Consider the following 26,618-nt stretch of genomic DNA (forward strand, 5'->3'; position numbering starts at 1 on the left):
CTTGCTTCCCGGGTTGGGCTCGGCCTCTGCTCAGCTGGGCTCGGCCCGCGGCGGGAGGAGGAGGAAGGAGGGAGGGAGGGAGCGGGCTGGCGGCGGGCGGAAGGGGGAGGAGAGGACGGGCCGAGCCAGTCCGGAGGGGCCCGGAGCGCGGAGAGCAGAGACGGAGCAGCGGCTCCCGGCCCCCAGCCCCGCGCCGCCGCCGCCGAGTGAGTGGGGACCCGGGCCGGGCTCCGGGGCGCCGCGCGCGGGTGGGGGCCGCGGCCCGGGGGGAAGTTGTGGGACCCGGGGCCGCCCCGGCGCCGCTCGCGGGGAGGCCGGGCGGGCGGAGCGGGCCGCGGGGAGAGGGGCCTCCGCCGGGCGGGGCGCGGGCCGGGGCCTCCGCGGGGCGCGCTCGGGGCGGGGGCCGGGGCGGCCGGAGGGCAGGCGGCCGGGCGCCTCCGCGTCCCCGGGACGCGCCGCCCGAGCGCGGAGAGGCCTCCGGGCAACAGGTAGGGCGGGAGGTGGGGCCCGGGCGCGGCGCCCTTGGCGGGGGTGAGCGGGCCGGGTGCTCGGTGCGGGGAGCCCCGCCGGCGGGGCCCCGCGGCGGCCGGAGGGCGGGCAGGGTCCCGCCGCCTCGCCTTCTTCCCGGCGCCCGGGCCGCTCGGGAGGGAGGGCGGTCGGAGCGCCCATGTGCTTAACGGGAAGCGGGAAGGAGTGGCTCCGGGAGTCCGCCCGGCCCCCCAAGGGCAAGGCTCCCAGACCGTTATGGGGTGTGTGTGGCGAGGGTGGAGGGGGAGCCGCCGGGGAAACTGGTTTTCTGGACCACGTCTTGCTAATGACTGGCCCGGAGGTGCTCTGGCAAGTAGGTTAATTACAGGTGTGTGGCACGAACTTTTGGCCTGAGTTTTTATTTTTATTTTTTTGGGGGGTGTTTCTCCCCCCAAGCCTGCTCCTGGCATCCACACCTGGTCTCAGCCACCGGCGTCGCCAGGCCCCAGGCTGGGGGTCCTGAGAGCCCTGGGGCGTGGAGGGAGCCCCTCTCCCCAGAGAATCAAACCAGGGGCGGCCTCCAGCAGGCCGTCCTCCCACCTCTGTGTTGGAGGGGTTGCCATCCCACACCACCGTCCAGGGGATCCGGCCTGAATTTGAGGGGCTGACTGCCCTTGATGGGGCGCCTGGGACTGAGGACTTGTCTACAGAGACATCCTTCAGCGCCCGGTCCCCAGCACCCAGTGCCCCTGTTCCAAAGAGAGTCTCCTGTCTCCCTCGGTACCCCACAGCCCGCTCCCTGCCCTGGGGCCTCTGGCCAGCCTTCCCGGGGGAGGGAGGACCGGCCTGCCTGTCTCTGGTCAGGCCGGCTCCTTTACTGTGCCCTTCAGCACTGCCTGCTGCTTATCTGCCTCTCCCTGCCCCTCGGGGCTGCAGCCTCAGGCAGCGGGGGTTGGGGGTGTTGGGGCTTCTGGTGGGAGGGTCAGAGAAGCCAGATTTGGGGTCTGTCCTGCAGCCTGGATGGTGGCACCTCTTCCCCCATTGCTCGCAGCCTCCTGGTTCACCACCGGAGAGGTTTCCAACCAGGAAGACTACCGGGCCCTCTTCCACTTCTTGTTGGCTGTTCCTCACGCTTCTGTGGAAGCAGGAGCCCTGGCATCTTCTCTTGTCCATCTTCTCCCTTGCCGACCCGGTTATGTTTTCCTCTGTGTTTCCTCCAAGCCCCGAGAGCCGGTGGGGCTGCGTTCACATCGGGTCTGTGAGCTGACTTCCTCGCAGACACCATCGTCCGCCCTCCCCGCACTCCGGGGGTACCAGCCCCCTGGGGACCCTCTGCCCCTTCCGTCCATCGGTGCAGGCCTGGGAAGAGGCAGGCAGAGTTGGGGCGAAGGGTGGGGACTGGGCTGAGCCGAGCTCAAGTTCCTGGTAACCCAATGCCCATGAAATCCCTGCTTTGCTGGCTCCTCTCCAGCCTGTGCCTCAGAAAGTGGCATCTGTGTCTCTGAGGCAGGTTGTGTGTGTGTATGTGTGTGTGTGTGTGACAAACACCCCCCACACACACACACTATTGTCTCTTCCTGCTTTGGGGTGAGTTCTGTGAGTGGAAAAGTATCAGTAGGTGTGATATTTCTCCACCAGACAAGGAGCTGCCCTGAGGGCCAAGAGGGCCTGGAAAAGCAGGTCGGCTCCTTGTCCTCCGCACACACCCCGGTTTCTCGCCCCAGCCCTTTGTTTGTGGGATCCCTTGCCTGACGTGGTGTGCCGGTGCCAAGAAGCCTGCAGGGCTGCCACCCGGGTCAGGAGCAGACCTGGTGGTTCTGTGGGATGTGTGAGCGAGGCCGGCTGGAGCCCCTGCTGTCTGCTCTTACCCCCCCCCCCCCATCCCTGTGTGGAGCTAGAAGTCCAGACCCTGCCTGCAGAGTCTGCTGCCTCTCTCTGTTGGGCAAGGTGTGTGTGTGTGCTGGGGGAGGAGGGATGGGATAGTGCTCCTCGGCTAATGGAAGGACTGGCAGCGGGGAAGGCTGTGGTCACAGAAAGCCTGGCACCCAGGTGTGGGAGAGCCCCCATTAACCTGCGTCTCCGACGGCCTGATGCATCCTGCTCTCCTCCTCGGCGCTCACCCGCCTTCCTGCCGGAGCTGGAGGGAGAGCGGTGTGTTTGGTCCTGGGCTGAGGGGATGGCATTGTCCGGGCACTTGTCCTTGACCGCTGTCTGGCACAGTCCTTGCCTACCCACCTCCCCAGCGCCCCACTTGCTTTGTAGGGATAAGACTGGCAGCAGATGTCCCTGGGGCACAGGAATCGGAGAGGGGCTCCCCCTCCCTGCAGGACCCCTCTGAATCTTGAATCCTCAAAAGGTTCCTGCCAAGAGAAGCTTCCCTGCCGGCTTCCACGGACCAGGGTGGGGATGGGGCCTGTTTCTCCCCGTGGCTATCGATCTCACTGGAGGGCAAGTTGGATCTCAAGAGACAGATCAGTCAAGGGACTGGGTCAGTCAACTTCCTCACCTCCCGTCAGGCTAAGCAAAGGGGGGCGAGGGGAGGCGGAGCCAGGGGTGCCACCACATCTTGGCATTGTCTTAATCCTTCTCTACTATATTTTCTACCACTTTTCCTTGGGAGAAAAAGTGTGAGTGGGTGCGTGGTTGTGTGGGAAACGCTCCATTGTGGATAACTGTGTTTAATTTTGTTCACTTGAGGGCTTCCATCTCTCATTCAATATTTATTCTGACGAAGGTAGAGCAGGAAGGGGCTGTGCCCTCGTGAGCGGAGGCCTGGAATGTGTGTGTGCGTGTATGTACATGTGAGCACGGACGGACGTAGGCACCCACAGGTGCTACTGGGGAAGGAGGAGCTGACGCTCCTTTGTCAGTGCTGACCTCTGATTTCATCTGAGAGGAGTGAGCTGGAGTGGGGACAAGAGGGTAAAGTCCTTGAGCTGGAATTCCGACCCGTGACAGGCCGCGAGGGATTTCGCAAGGGCCTCTGTGGTGGGTGGGGGTGGAACAGGCCGAGGAGCGGCAGGAGGACCAACCAGCCCGCCCCCTCTGCTCCGCTGTGACCTGTCTGACCAGCCTCCTGCCCGGGCTCCGCTGGTCCCCAGCTCACAGGGGAGAACAATCCACTCCCTCTCCTTCCTCCTGGGGCGCGTGTGGGTGGCGGGGACACGGGACCCCCTTCCTTCTGCGTCCGCTTGTAGTGCCACGGCCAGTCTGAATGGCACCACCTCTCCCGCTCCTGGGGGACCAGGGGCAGGGAGTCTGGAAAGTATCGCCCCTGCCATCCTGCCGGCGTTCCCTGCTCAGGCCCAGGACCGCCAGGTGTACTGGTTCCAGCATCACTGGCTCTTCAGGGCCATCTTGCTGCTTCTCTCACCGCCAAGCAGCCGCTGGCCCCTCCCGGGCCGCAGACCGTTCCCTTCCTCATCCAGTGTGTGTGTGGGGGGCACCTCTCTCTCAGCGGCGGGAAGGGGAGCTTGGGAAGCAGCAGCAGCTCTCTCTTGAGCTGAGGGCGCGGTGCCTGGTCGTTCCCTGCAGGCTAGTTTTTATCTCCTGGGTACACCTTAATAAGCCGTAATAAGCAATAGCTGCGCTTCCACCAGGTCTCTCGATCCTCTGGCCCCCGCAGCTTTGCCTTCACTTTGTTTCTGAAAAGACCCTTCTGATGGGATCGTTGTGCTTCACGTGTAGGCATTGGGAGGCTTGGCACGGTGTTCCTCTGTGCAACAGCCCACTGATGGTCTTCGTGCTTGGCCCGTTTGGGGACATCACTTTGCTTTATTCTGGCCTCTTAATTCCCCCGGGGACTGTGGGCTGTAGGGAAAGGGAAGAGGTTTGCTCCAGCCTTCAAATCTGGTTTTGAAGTTACCCGGCAAGGAAGCATGCAGTTGTTTTGGGGGGTGGGGGACGGGTGGGACTGGACGTGGTGGCTGGAGAGTCAGGGAAGGGAGGGCCCTGACTTGACCCAGCTGGTTGGCTGTAACTTCTAGGACCAGAGATCCTGCCTGCCCTCCAGGCTGGGATAGGAAACCTGACATTCTTAATGCCAGGGAATCGGGACTTCTTGGGCAAGGGGTACCTTCCGTTGCTGTCAATGGTAAATGTCAGAGTTGGAAAATTATCACAGATGAGGAAACTGATCTAAGGCCACATGACCGGGACCTGAGCCCAGGGCTTAAGTCTCTGCCCCCTGCTCCTTTCGTTAAACCATGAAAACTGTCATCTTTCTCCCCCGTGGCTGTGTCCCCTTTAACGCCCTTCCCATTCCCCTCCTCCTCACTCAGGATGCTCCAGACCTTGTATGACTACTTCTGGTGGGAACGGCTGTGGCTGCCCGTGAACTTGACCTGGGCCGATCTAGAAGACCGCGATGGACGCGTCTACGCCAAAGCCTCAGACCTCTACGTCACACTGCCCCTGGCTCTGCTCTTCCTCATCGTGCGATACTTCTTTGAGCTGTGAGCACACCAGCCCACCCCGGCCTCCCCTGGCTGCCGGCCACACTGTTGCTTGCACTTCAAGTCTGTCTCTCGCTGTTTCGTTGGTCCCAGACCCTGGTGTTCTGGCCACCCAGGTCCCTGCCTACCGTGTGGCCCCCGCTGAAGGCAGCATTGTCTTCCCGAGGACTCAGCACCCGGGCCCTTTCTGTCAATGGCTGTTTGTTCTCACCCTCCGCCCGGCCTGGTCACTTGCGAACACAGGCAGCTTTGTCAGCTCTGGGCAGCCCTCGGAGGCCAGAGAGGGGATTGCCAGGAAACTGAGGCCCAGCATCCAGTTGTCTGAGCGTGCAGTCCTTTCCCCTCCCGGCGTAGGGGCTACCCAGGCAGGGAAGGTGCTTCTCACTCGTTTCCCTTCCCCAGTTACGTGGCCACACCGCTGGCCGCCCTCCTGAACGTGAAGGAGAAAACGCGGCTGCGGGCCCCTCCCAACCCCACCCTGGAGCATTTCTACCTGACGGGCGGCAAGCATCCCAAACAGGTGAGCTGCTGACCTGCTTCAGGAGCTCCTGAGCTCCAGCAGGGAGGGGAAGGGAGCGGACAGGAGTATCATTTCTGGTGGGTGAGGAGATGGGGAAGCAGCGGTACAGACTCGATGCAAGGTGGGCGGGTGAGGGCACTGCCGCGTTCTGAAGTGGAACGTGATGGACGGGCTTCTTCCCTCCACCCAGGCAGAGGTAGAGCTGCTGTCCCGGCAGAGTGGGCTCTCTGGCCGCCAGGTAGAGCGCTGGTTCCGCCGCCGTCGCAACCAGGACCGGCCCAGTCTCCTCAAGAAGTTCCGAGAAGCCAGGTGGGGGAGGTTGGAGAACAGCGGAGTCTGATGATCTTGCTGGGAGGGGTGGGCGGTGGCTGTGTGCAGGGCAAGATCTCCCTCAGGTGAGGTCGTTGTGGCTCTTCAGGATATTCCCGAGGATCTCTGGGGTCCTCGGAGGGTAGTGCCCTTCTCCCACCCCACTGTGCTAGCTGTTTCCGCTTCCTCTTCCAGCTGGAGGTTCACGTTTTATCTGATTGCCTTCATTGCCGGCATGGCTGTCATTGTGGATGTGAGTGGGGATTGCTAGGTGGGAGCAGGGTCTTTGGCAAGGTGGGGGGTGTGGGACACGGAACTTGGGTCCCTCCTCTTTTAACTCGTCATCATCTCTCTGCAGAAACCCTGGTTCTATGACATGAAGAAAGTTTGGGAGGGATATCCCATACAGGTATGAGACGGGGTTCTGACTTATGTGGGGGTGATGAGGAGAAACAGTGTGGCATAGGACTAGGTTGCTTAGAGATGATCTCTAGAACACGTGCCAGAAGGCACTGGAGTTATGGTGCCTAACTCAATCTTAGCTGCTAGCAGGGCTGGTGTTGAGAGGGCGAGACCTGGGTCAGTCCCTCTGGAGCCCTTATCTAATCTCTCCTCTCCCGTCTCCCAGAGCACCATCCCTTCCCAGTACTGGTACTATATGATCGAGCTTTCTTTCTACTGGTCCCTGCTCTTCAGCATCGCCTCTGACGTCAAGCGGAAGGTGGGTGAAGGGCTGTGCCGTTAAGTCTAGAAGCCAACGTGAAGCTGTAATGAATAGCCTTGACGTGGGTTTCTGGGTACCCTGGATGGAGCTGTGGGACATGGGGAACTAAAGTGAGGGGGAGAAGAAGGAACCGTGGGGACCGGGGAACAGGAAAAGGTCCCCTGCAGCCTAGTCTTTCCTGCAGGACTTCAAGGAGCAGATTATCCACCACGTGGCCACCATCATCCTCATCAGCTTCTCCTGGTTCGCCAACTATATCCGAGCGGGCACTCTCATCATGGCTCTGCACGACTCCTCCGACTACCTGCTAGAGGTCAGGCTTTCTGGACATTTCTTCAAACCCAGAGACCCTGGTGCAGGTTCCCTTGTCCCTCTATCTCCTTTTGGGGTTGGTGTGACACTCCTGGGACCAAGGAGGTGGGGGCACGGAGCATGCGTGGTAACGGGTGCATGTGTGAATGTGTACGGGAGAGTCAGGAGCCTATGGTGACGGATGGGGCTGTCTGTGCAGTCAGCCAAGATGTTTAACTATGCCGGATGGAAAAACACCTGCAACAACATCTTCATCGTCTTCGCCATCGTCTTCATCATCACCCGACTGGTCATCCTACCGTTCTGGTGAGCAGAGGCCAGACTACACTCCGTTCTTATGAAATCAGGAGTGCTGCCCCGCCCTCCCACTTACCTCCATCGTAGACTCTTCCTTTCTGTGTTGACAATTCTCTCGCTTCCCGTTGCCAGGATCCTGCATTGCACGGTGGTGTACCCCCTGGAGCTCTATCCTGCCTTCTTTGGCTATTACTTCTTCAATTCCATGATGGGAGTGTTACAGATGCTGCATATCTTCTGGGCCTACCTCATTTTGCGCATGGCCCACAAGTTCATAACTGGAAAGGTGAAAGCCCTGTCCCCATTTTGTAGGCCCCGCTGCCCTCAACTCTAAAAACTGCCCCAGCTCCTTCCCATCCCAGCAACAGTCTAAAAAACCACTGCGGGGCCCTGGGAACAGCTGGAACAAGCCCGCCCACACAGAGAGGCAGTGTTTAGGGGTTCGAGGCCATCAAATAACCCTTCCTACCCCTTCCCACAGCAGGTAGAAGATGAACGCAGTGACCGGGAAGAAACGGAGAGCTCAGAGGGAGAGGAGGCTACCGGTGGGGGAGGAGCAAAGAGCCGGGCCCTCGCCAATGGCCACCCCATCCTCAACAACAACCACCGTAAAAATGACTGAACCATTGTCCCTGCTGCCCCTCAGATTAATGTGTAAAGCCAAGGAACTCTCCCCACCTCCCCATGGGGTCACTGTAAGCTCTGGACAGAGAGGAGAGCGCCAGAAGAGAGTTCTCTGTGCCCCCCATCCTCTGCTTGTCACCCAGTTGCCTTTAAACCAAATCCTAACCAACCTATCCCCACGTCTCCACCTGGGGAGACTGGTTACAGACTTCGTTAGAGGGGGGCGGTCTACTTCCAGGTTATCCTTTCTATTGCTTTCCAGACCCTTCCTCAGCCCCGGGGGTGGGGATTACAAACTCACATTCCTTATCCTTCAGAATTCGGCCCCAGCTGTTCGCCTTTGACTCCCTGACCTCCAGAGCCAGGTCGTGCCTTACTGTCCCATCTGTGGGCCTCATTCTGCCAAAGCTGGACCAAGGCTCACCTGTCTAAGCTCCCCAACTTGGACCAGAAACCAAAGCTGAGCTGACTTTTTCTTTCCGAAGATGCAAATGAACTAAGTGTAGGAGGGTACATGTGACCCTTACCCTACCTCTGCCAAAAAGTGGGGGCCATACTGGGGACTGCTCAGACAGTCTTTGTGTTACTTCTCTCTGCCAGCTGTCCCTGTAGCCACAGGTCCAAGGTCTTACTGCCTCCTTTCTCTGGCCTCTTCCCCTAGGCTAGTTGGTTTGGAGTAGAATGGCAACTAGTTTTTTTTTTGTTTTGTTTTTTAATTTATTAAACATTTGGGGTTTCGGTTTTAAAGCCAGAATTACAACTAGCACCTGGCATTTTTAGCAATGGGACCACTTCAGACCAAAATGTACTGTTATTTTTTTTTTTTAAATAAAATATATTGAAGATTAAGTAAAACATGGCAACAAGTGTCTGAGATATTAGGAACTGAGAAGGGGATCAAAGAAATAAACTAAGGTAGTCTTTCTCATGCTTTCCTCACAGTTACATAATTTCTTTTTAAAATTTCATATGGCAAATAAGAAAAAGCAACAGTAGAGGAGGGTAGGGAAGGATGGGGGGGGGGAACAGATCCCTCATTGAGAGACCCAGAATTGGGAGTACGGAGGCGGAGAGAAAATCCAATCACAACCTTAGTTTTAACATCTTATTAATAGACTCAGGAAATGATGCGAACCTTGGGCATCAAGTACACAGCCTCACACAGGAATAAAGTGTCACAAGCACGAACACTTGAACTAATGCAGGATGGGAGGGAGGTCAGGCCCAGGTGAGAGTGCTAACCTCTCCTAGCCCCCAGGGCCTCGGGGGTGGAGGAAGGACCCAGCCTGCTAGCACCACAATGGAAGGGACGTCCTGATCAGAATAACTAGGAGCTGGAGGGAGTAACACCACAATGGAAGGGACGTCCTGATCAGAATAACTAGGAGCTGGAGGGAGTAACACCACAATGGAAGGGACGTCCTGATCCAGAATAACTAGGAGACGGAGGGAGTAACTAGACTGGATGGAGATTGGGTGTGTGTGTGTGTGTGTCAGAGTTTAACAGGGAGGGAGACCCAGTTCCTGAGGAAAGGTCAGTCCAGGAAGGGTTCAGAAGCTTAGGAAGAAGGCTACCCTCTAAAGAAGACGCCCTCTGCACTCGATGGCCCCACAGCAGCAAAGTAGCTCCTTGCCTTCCACACTGCCCACCTCGTAGTTGTAGTCCCAAGTAAGTTCGGTCCCGGCTCGGATTCTCCTGCAAAGAAAAGGATGGGGTGAGAAGACCGCAGGTCACCCAGGTGCCTGGGGTTACAGCGTGTGCAAGTGAAGGTGGATCACACGTGGAGGAGGGGCCCTTAGAATTTCAACGATCCTTGCCCCTTCCAAATCTTGGGCTTCTTTTCCTCCAACCACCCTCTTTTCTGACTCCCTCTTACTTGCTGGCAAAGAAGGCCACCCAAGGGAAGCGAAGATCATGAGTATCCACGAAGACATTCTGGACAAACAGGTTGGGGCTGCAGCTGTGCTGTAGGTTTAATGACAGGATCAATAAGAACAAAGACACAGAATCTGGCCTTGTGGAGTGAGAGTTGAGAGAAAACCTCCCCAGCAGAGCAGAAGTTTCAAAAACTCTCTCTTGAAGGTCCTTTGAGACCAAAAATTTATAACAAGATAGATTTGTATAGAGCACTAGAAATTTGCGGACTATGGGATAATCCAGCATCTACAAGTGTGGGGAAGGGTCTTACGTTAAGGTAGCGGCCCAGGTTGCCTTCGAGCTTGGCGTCGATGATGTAGCAAGACTCCTCACCATCATAGAACTGGCGTGTGTTCTTACGAACGGGTGCGCTGTCCCCCTTTTCCGCAGACGCCATGTTGGCTGATTTAATGGCGATCCCATGGGTTGATTTAAGAGCAAAGCCTCGGGTTGATTTTACTGCCACTTGGCGCTTCATTGGGCCTAGACAGCAGAGAGCGGGTTCATGTCCCCATCCCGACCCAAGAGGGATAGTCTACCCCCATTTCATCCCACGCACTGCAGCGCAGGAATAACAATAAGCTGAGACTGAGGAAAAGATTCTAAACTGCAGTTTTTCAAGCAGGATTAGATCTGCTAGATAAAGGAGCCGAGGGAAGAGTAGGGGAATGGAGAGAAGACAGGAAGACATGTGAAGCGGAATTAACAGTTTAACTGGGAGCCAGGAAGCCCTCCTAAAGACATTTAACCTTTAGGATCTGAATTTTTTTCTATAGTTTCTTTAAAAAAAAAAATCCTCTACCCCAGATGGCCAATAGATATATGAAATGCTTAAGGTCACTAATCATCAGCGAGATGCAAAAAAACCACAATGAGATATCACCTCACTATTCCGAATGGCTATCATCAATAAATCAACAAATGTTGATGAGGATGTGGAGAAATAGGAACTCTTGTGAATTGTTAGTGGGTGTGCAAATTGATGCAGTGACTGGAAAACAGTATTGAGGTTCTTCAAAGATTTAAAACTAGAACTATTTTATGACCCAGCAATTCTACTTTTGGAGATTTATCCGAAGAAACTCAAAACACTACTTTAAAAAGATATATGCTCCCACCCCAGCTGGTTTGGCTTAGTGAATAGAGTGTTGGCCTGTGGATTGAAGGGTCCGGGATTCAAATCCGGTCAGGGGCACATGCCTGGGTTGTGGGCTCAGTCCCCAGTAGGGTGTGTGCAGGAGGCAGCTAATCAGTGGTTCTTTCTCATCATTGATGTTTCTATCCCTTACTCCCTCTTCCTTCCTCTCCAAAATCGATAAAAATATATATTTAAAAAATACATATATGCTCCCTATGTTCAATGAAGCATAATTTATAGTAGTCCAGATATAAAAGGAATCTAAGTGCCCATCAACAGACGACTGGATAGAGATGTGATACATATATACAATGGAATATTACTACTAGGTCATTAAAAGAATTAAATCTTACCACTTGCAACAACACGGATGGACCTAAAGGGTATTATGCTAAATGGAACAAGTCAGACAAAGACAAGTACCATACGATTTCACTTATGTGGAATCTAAAGAACCAAATAAACAAACCAGCAAAAATGCCTCTATCTCAACTTTCCTATGGTTCCTTCCAACTACCCCCCAAATGCTTCAGACTACCAGACATGTTCTTCTTGTCCTCAAAGTCATCGCCTTCAGAGCCAGAGGAGATGGTCTGGACATCATCACTGTCCACTGCTGTGGCTGAAGTGTGACCAACAGTGGGCTTTCGGCTCGTCCCACTTTCCCCCTCACTTTCTGTGCTGCTGGACAGTGTCAAGACATCCTGGGGAGGCAGAGAGTGAAAGGGAAGAGGGTAAATGGGGAGGGCCCCTTCAAGTTCTGCCTCTTACCTAAGGTTAGGCAGAAAGGAGCTGAGATGACAGAGGAAGGTTACATGTTGGATGAAGGAAAATAAGGCAGGAAGTCAAGGCCAAAGCAGCGAGAAAGATCTAAGAGTAATTATGGTGAAGGACTTGATCAGGTGAGAAGGATGTTCCTTCACTCAGACTCTGAATAAAACGGAGGGCGGGGTGAGGTACAGTTTGAGAAAGGTCACTTACATCAGGGTGGGACTGAGTGGAGGCCAAGAGGCGTCGGCTCTGATGCATAGTAGTCTTACTAGGTGGGCGGCGAAGTCCTTCAGTCTTCACGGGAGAAGGATTGTAACCGTAATTCCGAGAGCTCTCAGTAACTCTGCCGGGAGGTGGGGGGAGGGGGAGGGAGGGAAGAGATTGGAGAAGTCTGGTTCATGGCTTTTTCTTTTGAAGGCTTGAGAGAAGGCAGATTTGGAAACAGGTCTAAAAGAGGCACTTACATTGATCCCTTGTTTCGGTCATCAGGTTCCTGGAAAAGACAGCCATTGAAGGGTTAAATGTTTTTTATGGCCCTAGGTAATAAGTCCAACATTTAGAATTCATCTCAAATGACCTGAGACATTAGCCAGTGAGAAGTACACTCTCTAAAATAAGGTGTGGAGAAATGACTGCAACTTGACAGGAGAAACCATATTCTCATATTCAATGCTTTCTCATGGTAAGGCATAAAATGTTCATAGAAAATACTATGTCTAGGTACGCCTTAATAAGGCAGTCCTTAGGACAAGGGACAAGTTCACTATCTGTAATGTGGTAAATTGAAGCATCGTGAAAAATATATTTTAGATTCTTATTTCTCTAAGAGAAGCAAGCAATGACACAGATAACTTGAAGTAGCACTTAATTTTTAAACATTATTTATAAATCCTTTACTTTGGAATGAATCAACCCAGCAGGTTGATTTTAAAATAATTTCTTTCTTTAAATGAACACCAGGACTGTGCCGGGTGGAGAGGGTAGATAATCAGATTTGCCACAGAGATAACCATCAAGTAAATAATCTACGTGTGAAGACTGCATTAAGTTTTTTACTGTACCAAAGTTACCCAAGACCACTGCTGGCAGTTTACCTCTTTCTTGGCCTGCTTGCCGTCTCCCTCATCTTTGAAGCTCAGTCCCGAGGTGGTGGCCTTCTCAGCTTCCCCTTTCACTCCCCCGGCCTTGCCTTCCCCACCTTCCGTCTTGAAGGATGAACGGCTATCAGAGTCAGCAAAGCCACCTCCACTGACACTATTGGAGCTCAACCACGAGGCCACCTTATTCTTGGAAATCTCTTCAGAAGAAGGTGGATTGCAGCCACCCATAGACATTGACAGAGGGCCGGGAAGATGTGGGGGCCCAGGGTCTGGGGGACGGGAGTCCTTGGAAGCTGTCTCAGACTGCCCGTTCTCCTTCTGGCCCCGGGTCTGCCGCCGGGTAGCATAGCTGCGCCACACTGAACTGGTGCTGAAGTCCTCGTCCTTACAGAAGTTATCATCTGAGCTATCGTCATTGGACTCTTCGGGGTCCTCTGTACCGCTATTGCCATCTTCCTGGTCCTTCAAGTCTACACCACTGCTGTCAGAGGAACAAGGGGCATCGCTCTCGTATCCTTCCTTGAAGTTCTCCACGCTCTCGATATGGTCCAGGTTGGCAAAGTACTCATCCCCCATTTCTAGGCCCTCCTTGTCTGCAAAGTCATCTGTCAGAATTTTGCCTGGGAATGAAGAGAATTAAAGGCCTTCCAGGGTTATGCAGATGCTTTTGAAAGAACAAGGGTCATTCCAGCCATACCTAACGCATCAGCACATAAAGTGAAAATGCCTCCACCATGGTGTCTTGTCTGTCTTCGGTGATACCTCCTCCCTTGTGTCTTCACTAATAGAGTATGAGAAGCTAACTGTAGTTTTAAATCCTGCCCCTTCTGCCTTCCTATTGTTCTTCTTTACTTTGTTTACGAAGAGAGTTCTCAGCTATGCTAAAAGATCTCTGGATGGATGATAGGGTAGTGTGATGTGGGAGAAAATGATACACTTGATTCTACTATCATGCCCCTTCTCTGGAACATCATCACACTCACAATTTCATCCCTTTTCACTTTTTATCCTTATGAAGCATTTCTGTCCCTCCCGCATCCACCCAGACAGAAACATCACTCAACATGTTCTTTACAGAAGAAAACGTTGGCCTCCTTTTACTCACAATTCATGTGTCAAGCATGTTATTCTTATGTTCAAACCTGTCTCTGATTCATTTCCCCACCATGTCCTAACTCCAGAAAGCAAACGGTTCACTACCAACCTGCATAAATGCAGACAAAGGAGCCTTTGGCAATGTCATCCAAGCAGCGGATACCCCAGCCCTTGTTCTGTGTCTTGAACAGCTGTAGCCGAACCTGGAGTCCATGCTGCACCAACCGGTTTGTGCACATGTTTGGGTCACATTTGCAGCGTTTGTTACACTCATAAACTCTGGGAGGAGGATACAATAAAATCAGCCATGACATAATCACTATAGCACCCACTGAACTGTTATGATTCTTTTTAAAAATATATATATTTTATTGAGTTTTTACAGAGAGGAAGAGAAACATGGATCAGCTGCCTCTTGCACACCCCCTACTAGGGATGTGCCCGCAGCCAAGGTACATGTCCTTGACCGGAATTGAACCTGGGACCCTTCAGTCCGTAGGCCGACGCTCTATCCACTGAGCCAAACCGGTTTCGGCGAACTGTTATAATTCTTAAGGTATCATCATTAATGAGGTAATGACTAAGTGAGATTTATTGAACTATATACTTTTTGTTTCATGTGGGAATATTTCCTAAGGGGGAAAAGTGATTTTATATAAATAGTTGTCATATTATACAGATAATAACAGTGATTACCTAATTCCTAAGGGGAAAAAGTGATTTTATATAAATAGTTGTCATATTATACAGATAATAACAGTGAATACCAGAATGCCTAACCTGGAGAAAAGCTAAGAAATTCTGATGTGAACACAGATTAAGAGCCATTAAAATAAGCAGATAAGCTATGTCAATTAGCTTTTCAGTGTTTATGCTCTATATGCTTTGCTCAGGGTTTTATTTTTTTTTTTATTTATTTTTTTTTATTTTTTTTTTATTTAATATATTTTATTGATTTTGTACAGAGAGGAAGAGAGAGATATAGAGAGCTAGAAACATCGATGAGAGAGAGTCATCGATCAGCTGCCTCCTGCACACCCCCCACTGGGGATATGCCCGCAACCAAGGCACATGCCCTTGACCGGAACCGAACCCGGGTCCCTTCAGTCCCCAAGCCGACGCTCTATCCATTGAGCCAAACCAGCCTCGGCAGGGTTTTAGATTTTATTTTACTTTTCCTGGTATATAAATTGAAAAATGTTTACTTTTTGCCGAAACCGGTTTGGCTCAGTGGTAGAGCGTCGGCCTGCAGACTGAAGGGTCCCAGGTTCGATTCCGGTCAGGGGCATGTACCTTGGTTGTGGGCATATCCCCAGTGGGGGGTGTGCAAGAGGCAGCTGATCGATGTTTCTAACTCTCTATCCCTGACTCTTCCTCTCTGTAAAAAATCAATAAAATATATTAAAAAAAAGAAAAGAAAATGTTTACTTTTGGAAAGATAATAGTACAGAGAGTTGGTTGATGACATTACCCCCTGACAAAGATGGTAAGAGCAGCTTCTATTTATTGAAGATATATTTTGTGTTTGCCATTAAGTCAATGCTTTATATACATTCTCTTAGTCTATCTTCAAAGTAGCCATAAAGGTGTTTTTAAATGATTAAAAAAAAACTTATTAAAACGTAATATATACAGAGAGAAGTACACAATAAGTCTATAGTTCAATGAATTTTCACAAAACACAGAACCAGCACTGTATCAAGAAACAACTTTTAGTCCTTTAAAATCCCATTGGGGTGGGGGAATGTCAATATTTAAAAAAAAAAAATTTTTTTTTTGGGAGGGAATGTTAATATTATATTCTTAGACTGTGTTTATCCTATATAATAGAGCTAATATGCTAATTAGATCGAACAGCAGAAAAACTGCACGGGGTGCAAGGGGCTTTGCGGGCCGAGCCTCTTGCACAAATTTCACGCATCAGGCCTCTAGTAGTTAATAAAATTAGGAGGGATACGGCCAGAATTTGATCTCAGATTTAATCACCACCAGATGAATGTTTTGGAGTAGCTATTCTGAGCATCACTTATTCAACAAAATTTATTTGTTGTTACTATGTGCCAGATACTGGATAGGTTAGCTGCTGGTGATAAAACGGGGAGCAAGAAAGAAATGCCCTCATGGAGCTTACATTCTAATGGGGGGAAAATAAACTCAGTACAAAAATAAATGAACAAATATGATAAAGCTGTCACAGACGCTGTAAAGGACACAAACAGGTGCTTAATGACAAAATTAGAAGAAAAAATAAATAAATAAATAAAAAAAGACCTAGTTTTAGAGTGACCAGGAAAAGTTTCCCTGCGGTCAGAATAAAGCTGAGAGCACTCCAGGTTAAAGGAGATAACTACGCAAAGAACTGGGAGGATGTGGAGAGGGCACAGTGTGTACAAAGACCCTCAGGGTAGGCTGGCAAACACTGGGAGAACTGGATCCAGGCACTGAAGAATATTAGTGTGGTTGGAACAATTTTGGGGGAAGCGAGATAGGAAGGAGCAAGATATTAAGTACAGTGTCTGGTGACCCAAGATTAAGAGTTAGAATAAAATCCCAAGTAGAGTTGGAAGCTATTAGAGAGGTTTAAGCAGGCGTCATATATTATTTGTAGTTATTTGAAAACATTTCAATGTAACATTTCAAACATCTAAAAGATACAACGAACACTCATCTATCACCCAGCATTAGCAAATATAAATATCGTTACAAGATTCATATTTTTTATTTAAAATGAAAACATGATATAGTAATGCAGGTAAAGCTAGTAACTGTGTTTGCGTAGTTTTCAATATGCATTCAGCACAAATTCATCTCCTGACCTGCTCAGTAGTCTCAATCTCCTCCGAGGCTACTCTGACACAGCAGGTTTTCTATTAAATGTTCTTCTTTCTTCTTCTATTCTCTCTCCTAATTATGCATCTTGAGCACAAAGTTTATTAGTTCACATGTTCATAAGTAAGCAGTTTACCATATTATTTCTCTTTCACTCATCTTTTCTTTCCCTGACCTGGCTCTACCTCCTCTGTTCAGTTTCTATTTAGAGGGCCCAGGGCTGATTCCTGGGTCCCTTTCTCTTCGCTATTATTGTTATCTCTCAGGGAACTCCTCCAGGCTTTAAAGACCACTCCTGCGCAGCCCTTACACTTCTCTCAGAAATCGCACTGCCTCTCCAACATTTCCACTTGGACTGTCTAACAGGCATCCCAAACTTCAATCAACTGGAAAAGAAGCTGAATTTCACTCAGATCTGTAACTCCTCTGGTCTTCCATCTCAGTAAAAAAGCCCCAATTTAGTTGCTAAAGTAGAAAATTTAGGAACTGTCCTTGATTGTGCCCCTTCTCTACCCCAAATAGTCAAGTTCTGTAGCTCTACCTCCAGATGTACCCCAAACCTATCCTCTTTCCCCTCTACTACACTTCTATGTTAATACCAGCAATCACCACCTTTCTCTTATATTTTCAAACTGGCCTTCCAAATTTTTATTTTGCTGCCCTAAGACTTATTTTCTAGTCAGAAGCCAGAGTAATCTTTGAAAGGCAGGTCAATTTGATTCCTTAAAAATCTCCTATGCATCGTGAATTTGGCCATAATTTTTATTCTGATTTACAAAGTCCTAAGTTATCAAGTCTCTGCCTTCTTTTCCTCTTTGAATATATTTCATTTGCCAGAGCAAGCCATAATCTTCTAGGATATTCATACAGCTATAAAATTAACACCACCTTTGATGACAACAGAAAATTCCTAGACACTGTTCAATCATTCTGTGTTTTCAGTAATATGTGCTGGTTTTTCAATAAATAAGATTCAATTGATAAAATGAATGCCTGTTTCAGTTATTCCATTTTTTGTTTCAATTTTTAGAATTCTGGTGTTTTCTACAAGAACAGAAAACCAGAGCATGCTCCTCACTTTCCCCGTTACTTACTTACCCTGTGGGCAGACACTCTTCTAGTCTCTTGTACTGGTAGCCAGAGTTAGGGTTGACTTGGCCGCCTGGGGTGCAGGCTGTAGCCTGGATAGTTAGCTGATGACAGGAACACTTGGACCTACATAAGATAGAAGGATAAGATAGTTAGAGCTGTGAGACTTTCTTTAAAACCAAGAAGTAATAACAAATGGCGGGTGATAGGATAAAGAAATTTCTTTTTCTTCACTCATATATATAAACTAAAAATTCGTGCACAGGAGGCAAGGTGTGTGTGTGTGTCTCAGTCCAGCCTGCACCCTCTCCAATCTGGGACCCCACAAGGGATGTCCGACTGCTCATTTAGGCCGATCCTAGTCGGACATCCCTCTCACAATCCAGGATTGCTGACTCCTAACTGCTCGCCTGCCTTCTTTCCTGACTGCCCCTAACCGCTTCTGCCTGCCAGCCTTATCACCCCCTAACCATTCCCCTGTCAGCTTGACTGATGCCTAACTGTTCCCCTGCCAGCCTGGTCGCCCCAAACTGCCCTCCCCTGCAGGTCTGGTCACCCCAAACTGCCCTTCCCTGCAGGCTGGGTCCCCTCCAACTGCTCTCCCTTGCAGGCCTGGATCCCCCCCACTTGCCCTTCCCTACAGGCTTAATTGCCCCAAACTTCTTTCCTCTGCCAGCCTGGTCACCCCTAACTGCCCTCCCCTGCAGGCTTAATTGCCCCCAACTGGCCTCCCAATTGCCCTCCCCTGCTGGCCATCTTGTGGCGGCCATCTTGTGTCCATTAGGGGCAGCCATCTTTGACTACATGGGGGCAGCCACCTTGTGTGTTAGAGTGATGGTCAAATTGCATATAACTCTTTCATTAGATAGGAAGAGAAAGAAAAAGACAGAGTAAGAAGATGACTGTGAGAATAAGATAAAAAGAGAATGACACAAAGTGTCAACTGGAGAAAAATGAAGGAAAAGGAGAATCAGAGAAAGAAGATACATGAAGCCAGGGTTATGCAGTGGGGCCAAGTCAAGCCCAGCATTTCTATTACATAGCTTCATGGAGACCTTACGGCAGGAGCTCCAGCTGAGGGAGAAGGTAAAGGGAGACGGGGAAAGGAGTGCAGGTATAAAACAGAGAAAGAAGTGGAAGGAAAGGCAACCGTAGCAGGGCCAGCAATACCCCACAACTCACTTGTCCCGGCACCCATCCGTGCAGTCGCAGCCAACCAGAAACTCGGGGCCTGTGTTAATGAAAACGCCCTTGCCCGGGATTCTTTCCTTGCTGTAGGCCACCTGCGGTGGGGGAGTGGTGTCAATCTCATTGACACAGGATAGGGGAACATCTTCTTTCCCGTAGGTGATGTCCAGAATATAGTAAAAAGGCTTATAGGGCTGAAACTTCCGGTCCACAAGAACATAGGGATCCAAACAGAACATCTCCAGGAAGAGGAAGTCGCAGCCAGTCTCAAAAAGGTAGCGTTCGATCTCCTGCATTGTCCGAAGGCAGAGGCCACAGGGTGTCTTATAGATCACGTGGAAGCCCATCTTGCGGTTAACTCGGCGCCGGGCTGTCATCCTCCGGAAGTCATAGAGCAGTGGGACCAGCAGAGGGTTCTTGCCTCGGTACTGCTCGCTTCTCATAGGTCTGACTCGAGACAGACAAGTAAAGCTGCAGACGTGAGGTAAATAGAAGAGCTTCTCCATGGGGGCGCGGTAGGAGGGCTCTGCCGGCGCACGCTCCAACATGCCGTGGAAAGCTGGGAGGGCTGGGGCGGCTGGGAGGACTGTGGATACTGGGAGGACTGGAATGACTGGCAGGACTGTGGATGCCGGGAGCACTGTTGATGCTGGGAGGACTGGCAGGACTGTGGTTGCTGGGAGAGCTGGAAGGACTGTGGTTGCTGGGAGGGCTGGAAGGACTGCGGGTGGTGGTGGTGCTGGCGCAGAAGCTGTTGAGCTTAAAGGTGACCTGCAAATGAGATGCAGCAGATCAGGTAAGAATGCACCAGGATCTGTTATCATCTCTGAAGCTCAACATGGCACAAGAAAGTCAGATTTTTCCCTTGCCTTCCCAAAAAACCTGGGTAATGAAACATCCTAGTTTCTCTTGACTGACTGAGAATATCTCTATTCCAACAGGGTATATAACCTTTCTTAAAAGTTTTTTTTGCCTGTGAATTACGGAAGCAGAGTCCAGTCTTCTACCAATGCTTTCTTTCCTGCTGTGTGTCCTTCAAATGTCCTTATTAACTCTCACAATTCAAGGAACATGGCTGTAATGTGCCTTCTTTATTGAACCAAAGATGCTACCACATTTAATGAGAAGCTTTAACAAATGGCTTTCTGGTAATTCTGTATTTCTAGGCACCCAGTTTCTAATTCAGTTACTTATATATTTTGTTTCCTGAATTTCCAAGGTTAAAAACTTTCTTTTCAAGTCCAAACTCCTCACCATCCTAACCCCTTGGAGCCAAGGAACCTCCCTGTAACTACTCAGTCCTCACTGCACCTCCTTGCCCCCATCAAGAGCCTGAGATTTTCTCACCTGAATGTCTGGTTGAGTCCAGGTTTCCCACCAGGGGCATTTTCACTGAGTGAAGGAGACGTTGGGGAGGAATGACCAGAGCCCACAGATCCCAGACGCAAAGAGGTGCTCTTTTTGGCTACCTGCTTCCGTGACTGGGCCAGCTGGCTTTCTAAGCTTCTTGGAGATTAGAGAAGAGGTGATATGATAAAAGATACAGAAAACATGAAATATGAAAGAAACTAGAAAAAGGAAAAAAGAATGGCACTCACTCAGTGTCACCTGCCTGGGGGGACAGAGGTGGAGCAGGTGGGGCAGGCGGAGTGGGTGTAACAGGTGGGACGGGTGCAGCAGGTGGGATGGGGGCAGCAGGTGGGACAGGTGTAGCAGCAGGTGGAGCAGGTGGGGCTGTGGGCTGTGGCAGCTCCATTGGCTTAAACTGGGTTCCAGTGCTGGTTAGATCCTGGGTATACTGGACCACAGGACCTTTGCTCCTCACAGCACCTACAGGAAAAATGAAATTGACCATTGAGAAGATGACAGCTGTCACTTGTACTTATGTACACACCTGACCCTCAATTTATATTAATATAAAAAAGCATAAATGGAAACATTTTGATAAGTGCTAAGACTGTCCGTTCCCAATATTTATACCAATGAGTGAAGAGTACTGGCATAAGCTGGCTTTGACTTAATAACCTGCCTCAGACCATTTATGTTAGTAACTGTTATATTTTGATGAAAACTTTCAAAATTAATTCATTGGTCAAATAATGTAGTCAAGAAAAATCAATTCAAAGCATGCTAGGAATATAAAACAACAAAACAGTTTAGGCTTTAAGAAAGTTGACCCTAGAAAACAAAAAGCAGTTATCCTCATGTGAGTAAGGTCACTACTACCACCAATACCCCTAACCTAAGCCAGTTGTTCCAGATTTTTATGTGGTCGTTTAGAACAAATCAGAGCCACAGCACGTGGAGGCGACACCACAAATCCACCACCTCTACTGCACACAACTCAGGGCACAGCTCCTGTTCCCCATGAGTCAGTAGTGTCATCCTGGTAAACAAAGGACGGCCACTGTCTATAATCACCTTTGCTGGTTTGTCCCATTCCACCCCACCCAGGGCATCTTTCTGGATATACCCATATTTGGACGTGTCCTGAACTGTCCCCCTTGCTTCTTTTCCAATGTAGAGGCTGAGGATGTCTTCATGCTGAACATGGGCTCCAGCCGTGTAGAGCCTCGATAGATCCATTCAGTTCTTTTGTCATCCTGAGGAATCGGAGGCAGGGAGGGAAAGAACGAGTTAGGGTTAGAATCTACCTTGTCATTTGTGGAGAACATATATCATGGAATTCCTTGGGGAAATCTCCCTACTGAGCCCCAAATTCCTTATCTATTCAATAAACTTATGTGCTGGGCTACATGATAAGGCATCAGGAAGATAAGGAAGAAAAACATGTTCCTTGTTTATAAGAAATTTCAGGAGCAACAGATATTTTTACTAAGTATGAGAATCACTATCATCAGGATCATTAGGCCTTAGGAACAAAATGCTGGGATAGTAGAGGAGAAATATAATTTTAAGGAAGGCATGAGGGAAGAAAGGATGGGTTTAGAAAACCTAAGAGTTAAGTTGGGCCTTGAAAGATCATAGAACTTAAAAGGTCAAAAAGACTTCCAATTCCAATTCCTTCATCCTTCCTTCTCTGTCCCATCATGTTACCAAAACCCTAACCATGGACAAATGAAACTGGCTGCTTTCTCTGTGCCTATAATGCAATGTGACTATTCCTAGAGAAAAAGGAATAAAAACAAACAAAACAAACAAAACAAAAACAAAAACAAAAGCCAGCCATACAGATTAGTGCCATAATTAAATTCAGGGAATTTATTTTCAACCACTCACAGACAAACAAACAAAAAAGGACAAAGTAAATTTTGATCAAAATATTGAGAATGGATAAGAGGATAAAAAAAGGAAAATCATGAAGTTTTACAAAATCATCTTCAGTATTGCCTCTTCTACTCTCTAACCCACCCCAAAAACTAGGGAAGAACAGTACCAGGAAGAGGATTCGGACTAGACTGCCATCCACCTCTTCGACTCGGGACTTCCACCACGTGCCTTCCCACTCAGTCTTGATAAGCTGGCCACTCTTGAGTAGCACCATGGGCCGGTTGGGGTAAGCAGTGATGTACTCCTCAATGAAGTCTCGGCAAGAGATGTCTTCTATGTCCTCCCAAGTTTTTTTCACTGTCCCAAGGAAGAAGTGAGACTGAGAGAGGGCATGCAGGGCATGTCTTAATATGGCAAGGAGATGTTTGATATTTTTTAAGTTGGGAGGGCAGAAAAATAAGTGAAATCATAACCTCAAGGGAAGCAAAGCTAAGACCACTTAAAAGTATTGAACCTAAGGGGCAAATACTCATATAAATCAAGTGAATACTAAATAAGCAATATATAAATACAGGTGAGTCATTCATTTTATGAAGAGGATGTTTCTTCTTACAAAAATTCAAGTGAAAATTCTTGCTAACTTGGTATGTCTAGAGGTAAACAAAAAATGATCAGATGGCATTATGCAAATTGATTAAAAAAATTATCCTTCCTTCTTATTCTCTATCAGGCTTTTAAGGGGTCCTGAATGTATTTACTTCCAGGTTATGTGGAAACACAGCAGTGTTATTGACTCTTCTGTGCGAGTTTGTACCCAAACCGAGTCACAAGTATAGAGGACACCATGAAGCCCCCATCTAACACAGCTTCTGTAGAAAACACTGTGCAGCCTACAGATTTACACACATTATCTGAAGTATGAAACTAGGGAAGAAGTATGAGACTAATGTCTTCTCAAACCTAAATTACCTAGAAATGAAATAAAAACACATCTACAATATGATTGTCCATCCAAGTCAGTCATGATCTTCCAGTCTCCTTCTTTGGTTACAAAGACCCATCATTGGAGATGAACAAATAAAACTTTATCTCCCAAAGGACTTTAATCAAACTTACGTTCTTTGAGACAGAAGCAACAAAAACACTAGGACTTCTCAACTGGTTGTCTTTAGAAGAAATACAAGGTAGAGGAAGGTGAATAGAACTAAGAAAGAAAGGAGGGACACTTACGAGGCCGACAAATGGGGTACAATTCAGATTGTGTGACATAGGAAGCATAGCCATCATCAAAGAAAATAAGGAATCTGTAAGGAAAGTGATATTGGAAAGATTAGGGAATTATATTTAACATGACATACAGGCATTATCTTATCCTAGCTTCCACCTCAGGGAAGATGTTCCAGGTTACTATTTGTTTCCTGGTATTCTTTCTTACCACCCCAAGAGTTAAAGATTTTCTTCATCTATCCAATATATCCCCCCTTTTCAATAGTTCTACTATCAGATTCCTGTTATTTCTTCTTCCTACATGATTCCCTAATCCCCTATTAACCATTAGTTAATTCTGATTACTCTCTTCCAAGTTTTCTCAAGGGAAAAAAAACAAAAGGGGGGGGGGGAGAGGAGAATCACCCATATGACTCCCATGGCAAAGAAAAATGAGTTTTGGCCACTGGGGACTAAGAGCACAAAGGCTAATTGTGAGATCTGGATTATGACTTGAACAGGACAAGTGCTGTGTTCCCTGCCTCTGCTCTGTTTACAATCCTCTGTTTATGTACCTGAGCTTGTTTTTGACGTTTGGTGTCTCGGCTACAATGCCAGCATAGAGCCAGACCTGATTCCCATCTTTGTATTTGGCCACCACTCGACTGCCCACATACAATTTGTCAGCAGGAGGATGGTAATCATAGGCAATATGGTTCCCGGACAGTAGACTCTTTCCTTTGTTGTCGAATTTCACCTTGTATTTCTTTCCTGGCCCTGAGTAAAAGGGAAAGATAAAACAAAATTTATAAAAGCCCACCAGCTTCTGGGTTCCAATAAATCCTGACTGCTGTGCGAGACAAAAGGCAAAGCTGTGGGGAAAAGAAAATCAGTAATGGACACCTGCAGGTTGTTCAAAGTTCTTCCTCTAGCTTGAACATACCAACTGTTTGGATGGCAATAAGGGTGCCTTTGTGCCATGTCTTAGTTCTCTTCTTGCCCAGAATACGCATGCTGACTACCAGGTCACCATCTTTGCTCAGTTCTCCAGGCATTTGACTCAATGCTCCTATGAAGGAAAACAAAGTTCTTCAAAAGAAATATAGCATAGACTGGGCAGAGAATGAAAAAGTACAGGGGGTAGTAGGATAATAGGAGAAAATAGGATAATATTTTATCCTTAGCCATTTTTGCTGCTCTCTTGGTCAAAGGCGGAAACATAAAACATAGCTGACTCAACTGTAATGCTAATAGGAAAAACTCAAATAACTGTGAAATTCACATGTAATTCAAGAGCAAGTCACTTTAACCAACTGTTTACAACTCCTTATCAATAACAACATTAACGCCACTCATTAAATGAGAAGAAGCATTTTCCTGTAACAAATCCATTCTATAAGCAAAGCTTCTCTCAGACTGCTTCTTTCTGATCTCCGTCTGGAAGAAGTCGCCATGAGGATGAGCTAAAAAATTATTCAGATAAAGCCATCACACACTGGAACAGCAGGCAAAAAACTTAGGCAAACAACAAAGAAAAACAAAATCACAAATAATCTTATATTGACTTGATAGCCTGAGGTGTTAAAAGAACCCAACAGAGAAGGATTCTGAGAAGCTAAAACAAAAGCCAGTTATCCATGAAATCTCTCTGGAATTCACCCCCCCCTGATATCGTGGTACCCCGACTCTAACCTTTATGTGGATCCTGGGAACTGCTCTTCTTGTTGACAGCATCCATGAACTTCTGGACATCTTGAGCTGACTTTCTTAAGGCAGCCATAGCTTCACGGAGCTGTAAGGAAGGGAATGAGGGAAATAAAGTTTTGAAACAGCAGCATCAGTTAGAAGTAATTAAAAAAAAACAAACAAACATATATATATATATATATATATATATATATATATATATATATATGTATATATATATGTATATATATATATACACATACACACACTTTTTTTTTTTTTTTTTTTTTTACAGAGAGGAAGAGGGATAGAAAGTCAGAAACATCGATGAGAGAGAATCATCAATCAGCTGCCTCTTGCACAGCCCCTACTGGGGATGTGCCTGCAACCAAGGTACGTGCCCTTGACCGGAATCGAACCTGGGACCTTTCAGTTCACAGGCTGACGCTCTATCCACTGAGCCAAACCGGTTTCGGCAGAAGTAATTTTAACGGAAGAAGTAACTTGTCTTTCAAAAAACAAAAATAGAATTAGTTGCATTTGGAAGCTTATGGTTACTTTATCAGATAAAACTGCTTTCTTACAAATCTGGTTCAGAAATCAGCTTTAGGAAGCTTTCCTTGATTAATCTCACCTAGCTGAGCTCTGCAAAATTCTACATTCATATAGTAATCAGTGCACACTCTCTGAGTAATCTCTTCTGCTTTCTTATAATGTCTATATTCAGCCACCACTGCAACAACTGGGGCTAATTACAGCATAAATGATTCTGTCGATGGCTGAACTAACAGAATAGTCAGGCCAAAAGTTTCTCCAATTTTCATGTTCTTATCTTTTACACTCCCCCTACCCCTTCTAACTTACCTTCTGGTCTTTTGGAGTTCTGCTTCCAGCATCACCTATGGATGAGAAAAACTCTAATGAGTGTAGGATACTTACACACAAGAATTTTCAAGAAACCAAGAACTAAGCTATTTAAAAGTATTATCATAGAAGTATTATCAATAACAACTGCAAAGTAGATATAGAGCCACAAATATGTAAAAGTTTCAAAAGGGTCCAGAGAAATACAGAGTAATAGACGATAGTGCTTACCTGGGGTAAAGTACTGTGACAAGTGGTAGTCTATGTTAATTTGGGTTTTCATTGTATTTTAGAATTTTTATTTATTCATTAAATATATTTATGTTTTAGAGTTTTTATAATAGTAATTTACTTATGGATTATTTGAGTGACTGAAAAATGAGATGCGATAAAAACATTAAGCAAAAGTATTTATTTTTGAATAGTCTTGTACAACCGAACTTTCTCCTATGATAGAACTATTCTATATTTGCAGCTCGTGCATCTGAGGAAATATTTTTTAAATTAATTTTTATAAATTTAGGTAAAATCCACCTACTATACAATTTAAAAAAATGTTTAATTCACTCCTAGCCGGTTTGGCTCAGTGCATAGAACATTTGGCCTATGGACTGAAGGATCGTGGGTTCAATTCCAGTCAAGGGCATGTGCCCTGGTTTTAGGCTCGATCCCTGATCCCCAGCACCCCAAGCATATGGGATGCAATCAACTGATGTGTCTCTCTTACATCAATGTTTCTGTCTGTCTCTCCCCCTCCCTTCCTCTCTCTCTAAAAATCAATGGGAAAGTACCCTG

The 26,618-nt window shown here is 48.1% G+C and overlaps 2 protein-coding genes across 7 annotated transcripts in view; one reads left to right on the forward strand and one right to left on the reverse strand.

Moving 5' to 3' along the window:
- CERS2 (ceramide synthase 2) lies at positions 1-8,563 on the forward strand. 3 transcript variants are annotated; one of them, XM_036453284.2, is made up of 11 exons: positions 1-206; positions 4,749-4,922; positions 5,325-5,442; positions 5,633-5,751; positions 5,947-6,004; positions 6,110-6,160; positions 6,380-6,472; positions 6,660-6,788; positions 6,987-7,093; positions 7,217-7,370; positions 7,566-8,563. In XM_036453284.2, the coding sequence occupies exons 2-11, from the start codon at positions 4,750-4,752 to the stop codon at positions 7,704-7,706; spliced, it is 1,143 nt and encodes a 380-aa protein (XP_036309177.1). In that variant the 5' UTR covers positions 1-206; position 4,749; the 3' UTR covers positions 7,707-8,563. The 3 variants fall into 3 exon arrangements, with proteins under 3 accessions (XP_036309177.1, XP_036309178.1, XP_036309179.1); XM_036453285.2 differs by lacking the exon at positions 1-206 and adding an exon at positions 437-441; XM_036453286.2 differs by lacking the exon at positions 1-206 and having other exon boundaries at positions 7,569-8,563.
- Positions 8,357-26,618, reverse strand: part of SETDB1 (SET domain bifurcated histone lysine methyltransferase 1) — a 21,750-nt gene continuing 3,488 nt past the window's right edge. For 2 of the 4 annotated variants that reach the window (XM_036453267.2, XM_036453266.2), the window contains exons 4-22: positions 25,824-25,858; positions 24,966-25,065; positions 24,217-24,342; positions 23,849-24,050; positions 23,298-23,371; positions 22,234-22,424; positions 21,310-21,439; positions 20,435-20,666; positions 20,184-20,342; positions 18,831-19,607; positions 17,658-17,774; positions 13,840-14,009; positions 12,630-13,255; positions 12,000-12,028; positions 11,746-11,878; positions 11,303-11,468; positions 9,898-10,109; positions 9,586-9,674; positions 8,357-9,404 (exon numbers count right to left, since the gene is read on the reverse strand). In XM_036453267.2, coding sequence (XP_036309160.1) covers positions 9,287-9,404; positions 9,586-9,674; positions 9,898-10,109; positions 11,303-11,468; positions 11,746-11,878; positions 12,000-12,028; positions 12,630-13,255; positions 13,840-14,009; positions 17,658-17,774; positions 18,831-19,607; positions 20,184-20,342; positions 20,435-20,666; positions 21,310-21,439; positions 22,234-22,424; positions 23,298-23,371; positions 23,849-24,050; positions 24,217-24,342; positions 24,966-25,065; positions 25,824-25,858 — 3,686 coding nt within the window. In that variant the 3' untranslated portion in view covers positions 8,357-9,286. The remainder of the gene's footprint in view (positions 9,405-9,585; positions 9,675-9,897; positions 10,110-11,302; positions 11,469-11,745; positions 11,879-11,999; positions 12,029-12,629; positions 13,256-13,839; positions 14,010-17,657; positions 17,775-18,830; positions 19,608-20,183; positions 20,343-20,434; positions 20,667-21,309; positions 21,440-22,233; positions 22,425-23,297; positions 23,372-23,848; positions 24,051-24,216; positions 24,343-24,965; positions 25,066-25,823; positions 25,859-26,618) is intronic. The other 2 variants (XM_036453268.2, XM_045587010.1) reach the window with 2 other exon arrangements.

This window comes from Pipistrellus kuhlii, unplaced genomic scaffold (genome assembly GCF_014108245.1).
Source record: "Pipistrellus kuhlii isolate mPipKuh1 unplaced genomic scaffold, mPipKuh1.p scaffold_m20_p_24, whole genome shotgun sequence".
NCBI classification, from domain to species: Eukaryota; Metazoa; Chordata; class Mammalia; order Chiroptera; family Vespertilionidae; genus Pipistrellus; species Pipistrellus kuhlii.

Excerpts from the sequence above, each read along its gene's own strand:
- CERS2 (XM_036453284.2), top strand. The coding sequence starts at position 4,750 with ATGCTCCAGACCTTGTATGACTACTTCTGGTGGGAACGGCTGTGGCTG. Across the intron at positions 6,005-6,109 it reads GCATGGCTGTCATTGTGGAT|AAACCCTGGTTCTATGACAT; the intron begins GTGAGTGGGGAT and ends ATCTCTCTGCAG. Across the intron at positions 7,094-7,216 it reads CTGGTCATCCTACCGTTCTG|GATCCTGCATTGCACGGTGG; the intron begins GTGAGCAGAGGC and ends TCCCGTTGCCAG.